We start from the raw sequence: 13239 nt of genomic DNA, 5'->3' as shown, positions 1-13239 counted from the left end.
GAGAAGTTAAAAAAAAAAACCGTGGTGGATGTGAAAGGAAATTAAAGCATCTAGGGATACACATTCGACTGATAAAACTATTAAGAAAAACAAAGCAGTATTCAATGGCACCCCACTCCAGTAATTTTGCCTGGAAAATCCCATGGACGGAGGAGCCTGGAAGGCTGCAGTCCATGGGGTCGCTAGAGTCGGACACAACTGAGCGCCTTCACTTTCACTTGTCACTTTCATGCATTGGAGAAGGAAATGGCAACCCACTCCAGTGTTCTTGCCTGGAGAACCCCAGGGACGGGGGAGCCTGGTAGGCTGCCGTCTCTGGGGTCGCGCAGAGTCGGACACAACTGAAGCGACTTAGCAGCAGCAGCAGCAGCATTCCCTATAATAAAGCGAGAAAAGTGGAAAAGAGAGGGGTGGGCACACGGCGGGGCTCTGGAGTGGCTGGTAAAGTTCTGGGCACTGAAATGGGAGGTGGTTAAAAGGTATTTGCTTGTTGTTTAGTTGCTAAGCTGACTAAGCCGACTCTTTGCGACCCCATGGACTATAGCCCGCCAGGCTCCTCTGTCCATGGGATTCTCCAGGCAAGAATACTAGAGTGAGTAGCCACTCCCTTCTCCAGGGGATCTTCCCAACCCAGCAACCGAACCTGCATCTCCTGAATTGGCACGCAGATTCTTTACCACTGAGCCACCAGGGAAGCCCTTTATAAAGGTATTTGCTTTGTAATAATTCACTAAGCTATACCCACTCCTCAAAAAAAATACATCAGTAAATAAGGATAAACACTGCCTTTAAGTCAACCAGTCAGGTGGTACTTGGTGATCTCAATGAGAGCGACTTCATGAGAAGGATGGAGGAAGTCAGATAGCAACAGCTTGAGAGACAAATGGTAGGAACTGAACTGGACACATACCCTTGAGTCACAACATTTCCTATTAAGAGACATAGAAGGATTCATACCTTAAACACATTACTCTTGGCGAATGAGAGTATGAGGAAGATGAGGAAGACCTTTCGTTTTATACTGAATATACTTGGACAGTATTTTTTTTTCCCAACATGCTTGTGTTACTTTTAAAAATTATTCTGAACCTATAAATGTTTATTTTTGAAAGTGCTTCATAAAATAAGCCCTGGGAGAGAAGAGACAAATGCATAAGAATTTCAAACAATTTCTGCAGAAGAGTTTAATTTGTGGAAATACTCCACCTTTAAAGGGGGAAAGTATAACTTCCTACTCCTTAACAGCGGTCTAAGCACAGGGGATTCTTTCCAAAGGTGACAATGTGGGAAGAGAGAAAAGAGGGCACCTTCAGAATGGACATACCGAGAAACACTACCTCTGCCACACGACCAAGGTCAGCATCAACTGTGATCACTCGTGTTGATAGGATGTACCATTAATACGATGAAAATGGCAGTTCACAACTGTGGTCTTCCTCACCCAAAACCTGCCACTCCAGTGCAATCATGAGAAAAGCCTGACAAATTCCAACAGAGGGGCACCTATATACCTCTGACCAATACTCCTCAAAACTGTCATGGTCATCAGAAACGGAAAGTTTGAAATCTGTCAGAGTCAACAAGAGCCTAAGAAGACACGGCATATGATACAGATGGAACAGAAAAAGGGTATTAGGTAAAAACTAAAGATAATGGACATTAATAATGCATAATAATAATGTATCAACGTTGGTTCATTAACCATAACAAACATCCCACAGTAATATATTAATATTACATGAAACTGGGTACCGGATTTTCCTATAAATCTAAATCTATTCAAAGAAAGTTAACTTAAAAATTTTTTAAAGCCCTAAAAGTAGCAACATCACAGTATCTTGACCAAGTTTCCTAGTTTGAGGTTGTTAAGTTTCTTGCAATAAGTAAAGCAGAGTAAATGGTTTCTATTTCTTTTTTCCTTCTCAAATATTATGTACCAATCAACAGATCACCTAGAAGACCAGTGATTTATTGACCATACTTTTGAGAACCAAACAATGACTCTGAAAGAGAATGCTATTTTTCACACATTCCTTGGCAAATAAAACAGGAAAAGAAAAATATGTTACTGTTGTGAATCTGAAAATACATATGGTGGGCTGGCAGGTGGGTAGTGTTCTTGGGTAAAACACACTGGGTACTGGCCATCAGAACTGTAACAGTGTGTGCAGGATGTACATTTATAATATCCTTTCAAAGAGGTTTCACTTGTAAACACATAATCAGTTATAACAGGTAGGAATTCGTCTCTCATCTTCTCCCACCCCATCTTCACACAGCTGACAGTCAGAGAGCTCCTCCATCAAGCACACACCCCAACCCAGCTATTAAGTCTGTGTCTCCTTAGCCTCTAAGCATGTGCTTAACACTGTTTTAGATTTATTCTTATTGTTGAGTCACTTCCTCAAATGTATATTGTCCTTCAAGGGAAAAGGAAATTCCTCAAGAGTGAAGTAGCAAGATGGGAAGGGGACCAACATGCGTTATTACGTGTTACGCACTGTCCTATTTTATGTAAATGTCTTACAGAATCTCTCCCTCAGTCCTCACCATCACTCTCGTGGCAGGTATTATATACCTGCCTTACAGATGATGGAAATGACATTGGGAAAGGCAAAGTGACTTTGTGAGACTGTAAACTCAGTAACAAACTGAATCACAGCTAAATGGCTCCATGAAGCCCAGGTTTCTTCTACAGTTCCCCAACCAGGGACTGAACCCACACCCTCTGCATTGGAAGGCAAAGTCTTAACCACTGGATCACCAGAGGGAGTCCCCACACTCTTTTTTTAACATGAAGCAGGTTGAAAGATTGATAAGAGGGTAGCCCCATGACAGAACTTTGCTAGTAAGATTTTATGACCAAAGTCTGACCATACCTGTGGCTCTTAGGAAAATAAAACAAAAAACTTGGTGAACAGATGTTATTATCAAAGTTGTTCACATCTGTAGCACACTGTGCACCACTAACCAGAATACTAGATACCTTCCAATGTGCTGTGCAGTGGAAGAAAAAGACTTCAGGTTGTAAATGACTTACTAAGTTGACTTGTGTGGCTGTATTAAAAACTGAGTAACCAAGACTGTATTTTATGTTCTTTTCCCTGAATAAAAGGTTTTAAATAAGCACCTTATTGCACTGCCTATCATTACTATATCCTTATGAGTAATATGCACATTATATGATTCAGCAATATTTCTGCTCCTTAGAAAATCCACAAGTGTTAGCTGGAAAAAGAAGTGGTCAAGGCTTACATTATTTTCCTCCTAGAATGTTTATAATTTCTATTGCAGAAACTTCAAATAACATAAGATTCTTCATTTGCTTCAAATAATCCAGAAGAGAAACTCAAAAATTTACTATTGTAATTTCAGAGAGCAGTCAGTAGCTAAAACCACTGAATCATTTTTCACTCTCCTTCACTACCCAGTACAAATCTGCTATCTTAACTACATTTCCTTGGCAGTATTTAAACATGATAACCATATCACTTTGAGAGAATTTCATTGTATATAATTTGAGTGTCATAAAAACGAAACAAGAAGGTAAGCACAGACTATAATCAAAGTCCTAGAAGGCAATGGCACCCCACTCCAGTACTCTTGCCTGGAGAATCCCATGGACGGAGGAGCCTGGTAGGGTGCAGTCCATGGGGTCGCTAAGAGTCGGAACTGACTGAGCGCCTTCACTTTCACTTTTCACTTTCATGCATTGGAGAAGGAAATGGCAACCCACTCCAGTGTTCTTGCCTGGGGAACCCCAGGGGCGGGAGAGCCTGGTGGGCTGACGTCTATGGGGTCACACAGAGTTGGACACGACTGAAGTGACTTAGCAGCAGCAGCAGCAGCTTTGGTTCTGAGTAGTGAGCTTATTAGGGTTTATTACAATATTAAAAATAATTAACTCTCCAAATTAATAAATGCAGGCCATGCAATGACCAGAGAGGAATCTGTGTGTGAACCAGGAAGTGAGATTAATTGAACCTGAATTCAAATTAAAAAAAAAAAAAAGAAAACAATTTAAACAATCTAACTACTAAACAGGAGGTTGAACGGGAGGCAAAATGATATGAAAACTACAAAACAGACTTAGAAAGCTCCAAAGTACACAGAGAAAATGGACTATATAACTCTTTATATGGAGAAGACAGTAGTTCCAGCTCAAACACATACCAATTGATAACACACACAGTCTTGCTGTTACACTTGAGCAGTGTCTAACTCCCTGATGATACACGAATCACTCTGAGAATCACTAATGTGCCACTGACTCACAACAGTGTCTTCCCTTCAGCTTCCTCCTACGTAATGCCTTCCGTTTTCTCCCATTATTTGATGACCATTCATGTTTTCTGAGCACAATTTCAAATTTTGTGTATTCTAAGTAGCATTTTAAGCATACTTGTATACTTCTAAGTGGCATTTCATCTAAAAAAAATTTCAGAGCCATACAAAGGCTATTCTTAAAGTACAAGAGGACACATCACAGACTAACTTAATGCTACTTTCATGAAGAGGGGTTCTTTTCAACACAGTTAGTACCAGGCCTCAGCCCAAGAAACCCTCCTTTGATGATGTTAATACTGAAATTCATTTGTTATTAAAATAAATATGTGCTTAGAGAAGCTGTAACAAATATAAGTTTCTAAGATCAAGAACACAGACATTAGGGAATGAGGGGTTTAAACAGAACGCCTTTACACAGGGGGTTACAAACAGTAAGACAGCCTCCAAGGTAATAAAGGTTACAAATACAAATAAATTCAAAGGTGTGGAGGAGACAGATTCTTAGCAGCTACTGAGGAACACTGGGAATGACTGATTTCCAAGTGTGAAGATTTCCAAGCCGTGCTGTTAATGTACCATTAGTCAGGAAAGGAGGACAAACAAGGAACTTCTATAGGCAAGACCCTACAAACGACGCTTAATTGAACTTGGTTCAAGAACACCTACTGAAGGCATGCTTTGTATCACTTTTACTGATGAAACTGACTGCTGCCTTCAGTCAGGACTGAATCTCTAAGAACTTTAAGTAGACAAGCGCTAAGCTGTCAAGTAGAGTCTTTTTCCAAGGGACTCAAACCAGAAAGCTATGATAGTTTTCCATGTCTAAACTGTTCCTCAAACAATCTAGAATTACCATATGATCCAGCAATTCCTCTTCTGAGTATAGACCCCAAAGAACTGAAAAGCAGGGCATCAAGTATTTGCAATCTTCATAGCAGTATTATTCACAACAGCCAAAAGGTAGAAACAACCCAAGCAGCCATCAAAAAATGGATGGAAAACAAATGTGGCTTCATATGCACAATGAGGTATAGTTCAGCCTTTAAAATTAAGGAGGGAAATTTTGACACTTGCTACAACATGGATGAATCTTGAAGACATTATGCCAAGTGAAGCAAGCCAGATAAAGATATGCAGAATTCCACTTACATGAAATACCTAGAGCAGTCAAATTTGTAGACAGAAAATAGAATGGTGGCTGCCAAGGGCTGAGGGGAGGGGGCAATGAGCAGTTATTGTTCAATGGTTACAGCGTTAGAGACGAAAACGTTCTGGAGGTGAACAGTGGTGCTGGTGCAATAACAGGTCGATGCACTTAAAGCCACTGAACTGCACATTAATAAAAAAAGTTATAAAGCTATTTCTGCCATCATTTGCATTATCCTGAAGCACATCTATGGTTTTAGAATTTTAAAAAATAAAAAAATTGCAACTTTTCCATTTTTTAACAAGAAAAAATGTTTTGTACCTGCATTACAGACCACAAATTACATATGTATCTCTTTAGAATCTTAGTGAAACTAGAAGATCAACATGTAAAATCATGCAGGAAAAAAGAAACTCTTCAAGGATTGACTATGCCTGAGTAGGTATTATTTTGCAATAAAAATTCTGTGTGACCAAACGTAAATATTTCTACTCATCATAAAGATACAGATAAATCTACATAATATTAGCGAATGTTCACACACTGTTTCCAGTATCATCCAACTCACGTCTACAGTAAATGGGGAGAACCACCCCAATTTTATGCTTCAAAGCTTTTCTCATTTACTGAATATCCCATTCTCATTTACTATGTCTCCTGACAGGCTTCTCTCTGAGGTCACCTTTGGTTCTCCCCTACTTAAAGTTTACAAAGGAAATGAATGCCTTGATGATTCCAGGCCTCTGCCTGCTGAGGCCGGCTGCAAGTTTGTTGCCTTAAAGGTTAGAACAATTTGTAAGTAATATTAAAATATTTTTATCGCATTTCCAGAATTTATATGTTAGCATAACGTTTTATATAATTCAGTTAGAAAACCTAAGCAGATTAAACACCCATTAAAATAGTTACAAATACATGAGCAAGAAACAAAACCCCCCACAAACCTTCTTGAGAAGACACAATGGGTGGCATGTAATCGGGGATGTACTCTTTTCTCTCCTCTGCATCTTTACTTCCGGGTTGAGGAAACTGAAGGACGTTGTTCTTGCTAACAGGAAATGAAGGGATCTGGTGTGGGAAAGTGACAGGTTCAATATTGTGGATGTAGTCTTCTAGTTCATGAAGACTAACCCCCATGAGTTGGAAAGCTTCACCAACATCATCCAAAATTGGGTCTGTCCGGCCATCTGAAACAAAGTCAAAAGCAGAGCAAATAATTTTAAGAAAATTCCATGAATATCTTTTAAGGCATTAAGATAAAAAGTATTAGGTAAATATGCAGCTCAGAAACAAATATACTATATACTTAGGACTCAGTTATTGGAAAGAGTTGAATAGAGTTTCAACAGAACATCATATTGTTTAAATATTAGAAAGCTGACTCTGAAAATCAATTTAAATACAATCTGATGACCAGCCAGAACACCACAGACAATTCACACTAACAACCAGCCAGTACAGAACTAAATTCAAAAGTAACTCAAGATGGTCAAGGGCACCTGGAACACTGGCTGACACAAAGTAAATGTTTGTTATAATTTTTTATCAAATATGTAGAATGCTGAGCTAGGTAAATGTCCATTCCATTTTCTCTCTGTTAGTGATACAATGCTGGAAACTACAACAGTGGTTGGCATACAGCTGGCACTCCATAAACATCTGCTGAATGATTATACCACTGAATCAAATTTTTTTAAATCTAAGAAAATGTGTTGACACGACTTAGACCATACAGGCAATATAAATATACATTTTAAATGTATTTAGAAGATACTATATAAAATGGGTAGAGATAAACCGATAAAGCATTAGATATAGTGAGATTCTCTTTAGAAAAGGAGGTTCCTTCTCTGCCTGCTCTTAGCAGAACTTAAGGTCTCTACATTTTTTAAAACTCCTATGAAAATTCCAGTTCCAGATTTCTGATATTCTTTTTTTTTTTACTATAATCTCCTATAATCATATCAAATTCAGTTTACCTGAAATTAAATCATGATGTAAAATGGAAAATAATAATACACAGTTTGCAAAAACTAGGCATGTTTGCTAACACCCACTCAGAAAACTTCTGGAAAGATACACATTCAACTTTAACAGGTTACAGGGCTGAAAGCAGCAGACGGGGAAGGGAAGAACTGAAGCATGAGACTCGCATCTAACTTCAAGAATGTTGTAGTCTGAATTTCTGTACAAGTACAGGTTACTTTTAGGATGTATAAAAAAGAGAGAATACATAAAATGAATACTTGTTCTTCCCCTTAATGACAGGCAGGCATTTTCAACTTTTTGATCCTTATTAAAAGCACTATTCTTTTCTCACTCTAAAAAAATGTGATCCTCTTGAATTCCTCCACATTTGTGCAGTTTCAGCCCAAGTCCTTCCAGTCCTTCCCCCTGCACCATCCTTGTGGGCCCTGGCTTTCGGCACTTCCCCTCTCACTCCATCCCCACTCTCCCATCTCATTACAGCTTCAAGCCCTCCCCAGTGCATCTCTAGTGCATTTCACCGACAGCGCAACTGTCTTCAAGTATCACTTTCAGCATCCTCCCCCTGCACAGTGTGCAGTGTTTCCTGCCTCTATCTGTGAAGTCCCTCCCTCACCTGATTTTTCTCCATTTAACACTTCTCTCTGCTGCTGCTGCTGCTGCTGCTAAGTCGTTTCAGTCGTGTCCGATTCTGTGCGACCCCAGAGACGGCAGCCCACCAGGCTCCCCCGTCCCTGGGGTTCTCCAGGCAAGAACACTGGAGTGGGTTGCCATTTCCTTCTCCAATGCATGAAAGTGAAAAGTGAAAGTGAAGGCGCTCAGTTGTGTCCAACTCCTAGCGACCCCATGGACTGCAGCCTACCAGGCTCCTCCGTCCATGGGATTTTCCAGGCAAGAGTACTGGAGTGGAGTGCCATTGCCTTCTCCGAACACTTCTCTCTAGCACCTTCCAAATGAAGTGGTTACATATGCCAAGCTGGCCGCCTCACTGAATCCCACTTTGTTATCTCAGGTTATGCTTTTCTTCTACTTGGCGTGCTCCCCACCTCGCACCACTGTGTGTCACGCTTCAACTTAAATCTCGTCTTCGGTGTGAAGCCGGCCCTGGAACCCAGATTGCGCATGCGTCTCTCCGTCTCTGTATATCTTCTGCAGTTACTGCCGATACCGTGCACTACTTTCAGTGGAAACAGTGTCAGACTTTATTTTTCTGGGCTCCAAAATCACTGCAGATGGTGACTGCAGCCATGAAATTAAAAGACGCTTACTCCTTGGAAGGAAAGTTATGACCAACCTAGATAGCATATTCAAAAGCAGAGACATTCCTTTGCCAACAAAGGTCCGTCTAGTCAAGGCTATGCTTTTTCCTGTGGTCATGTATGGATGTGAGAGTTGGACTGTGAAGAAGGCTGAGCGCCAAAGAATTGATGCTTTTGAACTGTGGTGTTGGAGAAGACTTGAGAGTCCCTTGGACTGCAGGGAGATCCAACCAGTCCATTCTGAAGGAGATCAGTCCTGGGATTTCTTTGGAAGGAATGATGCTGAAGCTGAAACTCCAGTACTTTGGCCACCTCATGCGAAGAGTTGACTCATTGGAAAAGATTCTGATGCTGGGAGGGATTGGGGGCAGGAGGAGGAGGGGACGACAGAGGATGAGATGGCTGGATGGCATCACAGACTCGATGGACGTGAGTCTGAGTGAACTCCAGGAGTTGGTGATGGACAGGGAGGCCTGGTGTGCTGCAATTCATGGGGTCGCAAAGAGTCAGACACGACTGAGCAACTGAACTGAACTGACACATTGTTTAATGTACAATAGAGTGCATAGGGAAACTTCTGCTCCTGAGTGCTTTGGTAAATTGTTACCTTTGGGAAATTTTTAAAGGTACTATTTGTTGAATTAATGGTAACTTCCGATACTTGCTTTACTGAAAGAGCATCTTTTGTAAAAGGAACAAATACCATCCTTTTGTTTTTACTGACATTTCGACACCCTTGAACACATCTTATGGGCAGGGATTATGCCTAAGTAATCCTACGTCTCCATCAGGTAGCACATATATAAGTGGTGCTCAATAAACATTGTGTCAGAAAGACAAAAGAAATACAGAAACAGAAGACAAGATTGCATAGTGGGGACCTAATTCCAGTCTGAAATAAGAATAGTGGAGAAAAAAAAAAAACCTAGAAAAGTCTGTAACCAGTTAAGTATACCAGGAAGTAGCATTTTTGAAAAGTCACCAGATCACAATGGGGAGTAATGAACCGGATCATCCTATTCTCACTAAAAGTAAGACAATCATTACAGAGACTGGGCAATTACCCACGAGGTTCACATGCAGGCAAAACAAGGCTCAGCCCATGACTCCAGGACGCCTGGCTGCGTGCAGCGCCAGCACCCATCTGTTTCTGTGTGTCAGGAAAGGAAACTATGTATTCTGCGGATATTTTGACCTAAAGGTACAGAACAGCCATCCTCATTTAGGGAATTTGGGAGAAAAAAATATAACCGGGAGCACGCACACCGTAACAGTAAACTCACTCAAGGGCCAGGAAGGGAGGAGGGAGGAAAATGAAGCAAGAGCAGAGAGCAATGCGCTGGTGGTGCGCATGCAAGACAACCGTGAACGAGCCACTCGGCAGCTTCAAGTGCAGATCTGACACGGCTGTGAATCAAGCGGTCCAAAGATACACATTTTTAAAACTCAAAAAGTTAAACGACTAAATAGTTATCATGGTGGTGGCTTATCAGTTCAGTTATTTATTCAACAAGTATCTCCTGGCTGCCTATGATATTATGGCACTATACTAGGTTACTGAATACAAATATAATACATTTGTCTCCTGGGGAGGGAAGAGGAGATGGTGAGAGTCATACACAGATGATTACAAAATAGGTATTCAGGGACTTCCCTGGTGGTTCAGTGACTAAGACTCCGAGCTCCTAATGCAGGGGGCCCAGGTTCCATCCTTGATTAGGGAACTAGGTCCCAAAAGCCTCAATGAAGATCCAAGACCCCGCGTGCCACCACTAAGACTCAGCACAGCCAAATAAATATATTAAAAAAAAAAAACAAGATGTTCAGTTAACATGGCAGAAATATGCACAGAATTATGAGAAGAGATATTATGAGTTTCCTAAGTGAATCTCAAAACAGAAGTCATACTATCCGTGGGCAGGGGGTGACGGACATGCCAGCAAACAGCACGCAGGCAGGAAGGGCAGGCTTAAAGCGTTTCAGGAAAAGCAAGCAGCATGGCTGCAGACTAAGGGTGACAGGACAGCTGCTGCTGCTGCTGCTAAGTCGCTTCAGTCGTGTCCGACTCTGTGCGACACCACAGACGGCAGCCCACCAGGCTCCCCCGTCCCTGGGGTTCTCCAGGCAAGAACACTGGAGTGGGGTGCCATTTCCTTCTCCAATGCATGAAAGTGACAAGTGAAAGTGAAGTCGCTCAGTCGTGTCCAACTCTAGGGACCCCATGGACTGCAGCCTACCAGGTTCCTCCGTCCATGGGATTTTCCAGGCAAGAGTACTGGACTAAGAAAATGTGAGCTCACAAAGGCAAGCGCGTGCTGCTGGAGAGCTCGGATTCCCAGCCTGTAACTAAGTGGAATATTTTTAAGAATGACACAGTCAGATTTGTGTTATAGCGTGACTGACAGGTCATTTTGATAGCACTATGGGACGGGGGAGCCTGGTGGGCTGCTGTCTCTGGGGTCGCAGAGTCGGACACGACTGAAGCGACTTAGCAGCAGCAGCATGGAAGTTGGAATGGAAATTGGGACCTAAGAAGTAAAGTGTATCCATGGGTGTCAATTTTTCAGTGAGGTAACCACCTTAACAAAACAAAATGTTCCATGAAACACTTCACCCAGTTCTCCAGCTTACCACTTGAAAAATAATGCCCTAAAACTTCAATGAGGGTCAGTTCCCTCTCCACACACAGACTTCCCATCAATGAGATGATGTGTTGCACCTATTAAACATTCCAACTTTGTAAATGCCACCAGCTATAGATACTCCTGGCCCCGTGGTAAAGAATCCGCCAGCTAAGGCAGGAGACTGCCAGACTGTCACTGCGCCGGGGAAGATCCCCTGGAGAAGGAAATGGCAAACCACGTCAGTCTTCTTGCCCGGGAAACCCCATGGACAGCAGAGTTTGGTGGGATGCAGCCCATGGAGTCGCAAAAGAGTCAGACACGACTTAGCCACTAAAGAGCAGATACTACCAGATATTCACTTAAAAACCATCTGCTGTAGCCCAGACTACCTGGGTAACCTTGTAAACTGCCTATGATCTCTCTTGCACACTCTGATAACCACTGACATAAAAATACAGAGGAGGAGGAAATCAATTGAGATGTAAGTGAAAGTGAACATAAGTGAAACTGACCAAGTTCGCAGAGATGCTGCCCCTGAAACGAACAGAAGCAGAAAGAAGAGGCAGTGTCCCTAACGCAGCAGAGCTGTCAACGAGTCTGTGTTGTCAGGAGCTGAAGAACGGCCAGGCTTGTAAGAAACGGCCGGTAGACGGAGCGCCTGTGACAACTAGTTGTAGTAGTTTGCGGGCAAGGGGAGGGAAAGGACCAAACTAACAGAGGCTGTAAGGCGTTCTGCAGGGGGTTCTGCACGCTGCCAAAGGAGACGATGATTAAGGCCGATGTTCAGATCAGAGAGGAGGGCAGAGGGTGTGGAGCTGGGAGCGGGGACCCGGCTCCTGCTGCACGCGGGATAAGTTAGCGGCTGGCGAAGAGGCAGCAGAGGGATGACTCGAGTTTCCAGGGGCAGTGGGAGCGGAGGAGCGTCAGGGGCCGAGAAGACACCCGATCGCGGGGTGAGGGCGAAGGACTAACACCTCCCGGACGCCGGGAGAGCACAGGGGAGCGCGGAGGTGTCACTCGTGACTGGCCAGGCAGCCTCCCGTCCCCAGCCCGGTACTCACACAGCTCCGAGTACCGGTGGCAGCCCCGTCCCAGCTGCTGCAGGTAGCGCTGCAGCACGTCCGTGAGAAGGTGGCAGGCGCTCAGTTGCACCGAGTCCCAGCCCAGCGCCTGGCAGATCTGCGCCACCGAGACCCTCAACAACGACCTGGAGTAACTCTCGCACATCCCGCTCCGTGGACTCCAACGCAGTCCGTGCCGCCACTTCTCTCCACCTCCGCCGCCTAGTCTTAGCAGGGCCCCCGATTCATCCTCCAGGGCCTCCGCGGCGGGGAAATCGTCCCCCCCCGACCCCCGGCGACCACCTCAAAGCCTCAGCAGCACGGAGCGCGCCAGCCTGAGAGCCGCCATTTTGGGCTTGCTCCGCCTCCCGCTGGATGGTCGCCGGGGCGAGGCAGCACTAGCCGAGTGCGGAGCGGGCCGATGCGGAAGCTCCGCCCCGTTGTAGCAGAGCGATGGTCCCGGTGTTGACTCTGGGGCCTGGAAGGATGCAGGAAACGGCGGCGCGGGGAGCAGGTGAGGGATGCGCCAGAGGAGGCAGGTGCCTGGGGCCTCCTGGGGTACTCGCTCGGAGGGGACCAGGGAGGGCACCGTCAGTGGTTCAGGGCCCGAAGAAGGAACCAGGATGTGGGTGTTAGAGAGTAGTGAGAACCCGAGAGGCTGTGAGTGCAAGGGTGGGCTTTAGGGGCGTGGAAACTTCCAGTTGCGGATCTAATCAAGCCTCTGCTAAAAAAAAAAAAAAATCTGTTTACCAGTGTATAGATTAAATCAGGTCCAAGCTGTTAATCATGTCATTGGCAACTCTTCACAATAGGGCGGGGTGTAAGGTGTGGCCTGTGTGGCGCTGACCACCGGTTTCAATTTAAGGGGACAGCAG

The 13239-nt window shown here is 43.8% G+C and overlaps 1 protein-coding gene across 7 annotated transcripts in view; it reads right to left on the bottom strand.

Moving 5' to 3' along the window:
• The window catches only part of TAF3 (TATA-box binding protein associated factor 3), a 121912-nt gene extending 109177 nt beyond the window's left edge, over window positions 1–12735 (bottom strand). For 2 of the 7 annotated variants that reach the window (XM_055543508.1, XM_055543510.1), the window contains exon 1: window positions 6379–6520. Coding sequence is in view for 4 of the 7 variants with exons in the window: in XM_055543504.1 (XP_055399479.1) it covers window positions 6379–6621; window positions 12365–12530 (409 nt within the window). In the remaining 3 variants the exon portion in view is untranslated. Of the gene's footprint in view, window positions 1–6378; window positions 6622–8036; window positions 8315–12364 lie in introns of those variants that run through there. The other 5 variants (XM_055543504.1, XM_055543503.1, XM_055543506.1 and 2 more) reach the window with 5 other exon arrangements.
• Window positions 12736–13239: the final 504 nt, after the last annotated feature.

Source organism: Bubalus kerabau, chromosome 13 (genome assembly GCF_029407905.1).
Source record: "Bubalus kerabau isolate K-KA32 ecotype Philippines breed swamp buffalo chromosome 13, PCC_UOA_SB_1v2, whole genome shotgun sequence".
NCBI lineage: Eukaryota > Metazoa > Chordata > Mammalia > Artiodactyla > Bovidae > Bubalus > Bubalus kerabau.
Note: the sequence above shows the minus strand (reverse complement) of the source record. Positions and strands in the feature narration are given on the sequence as shown.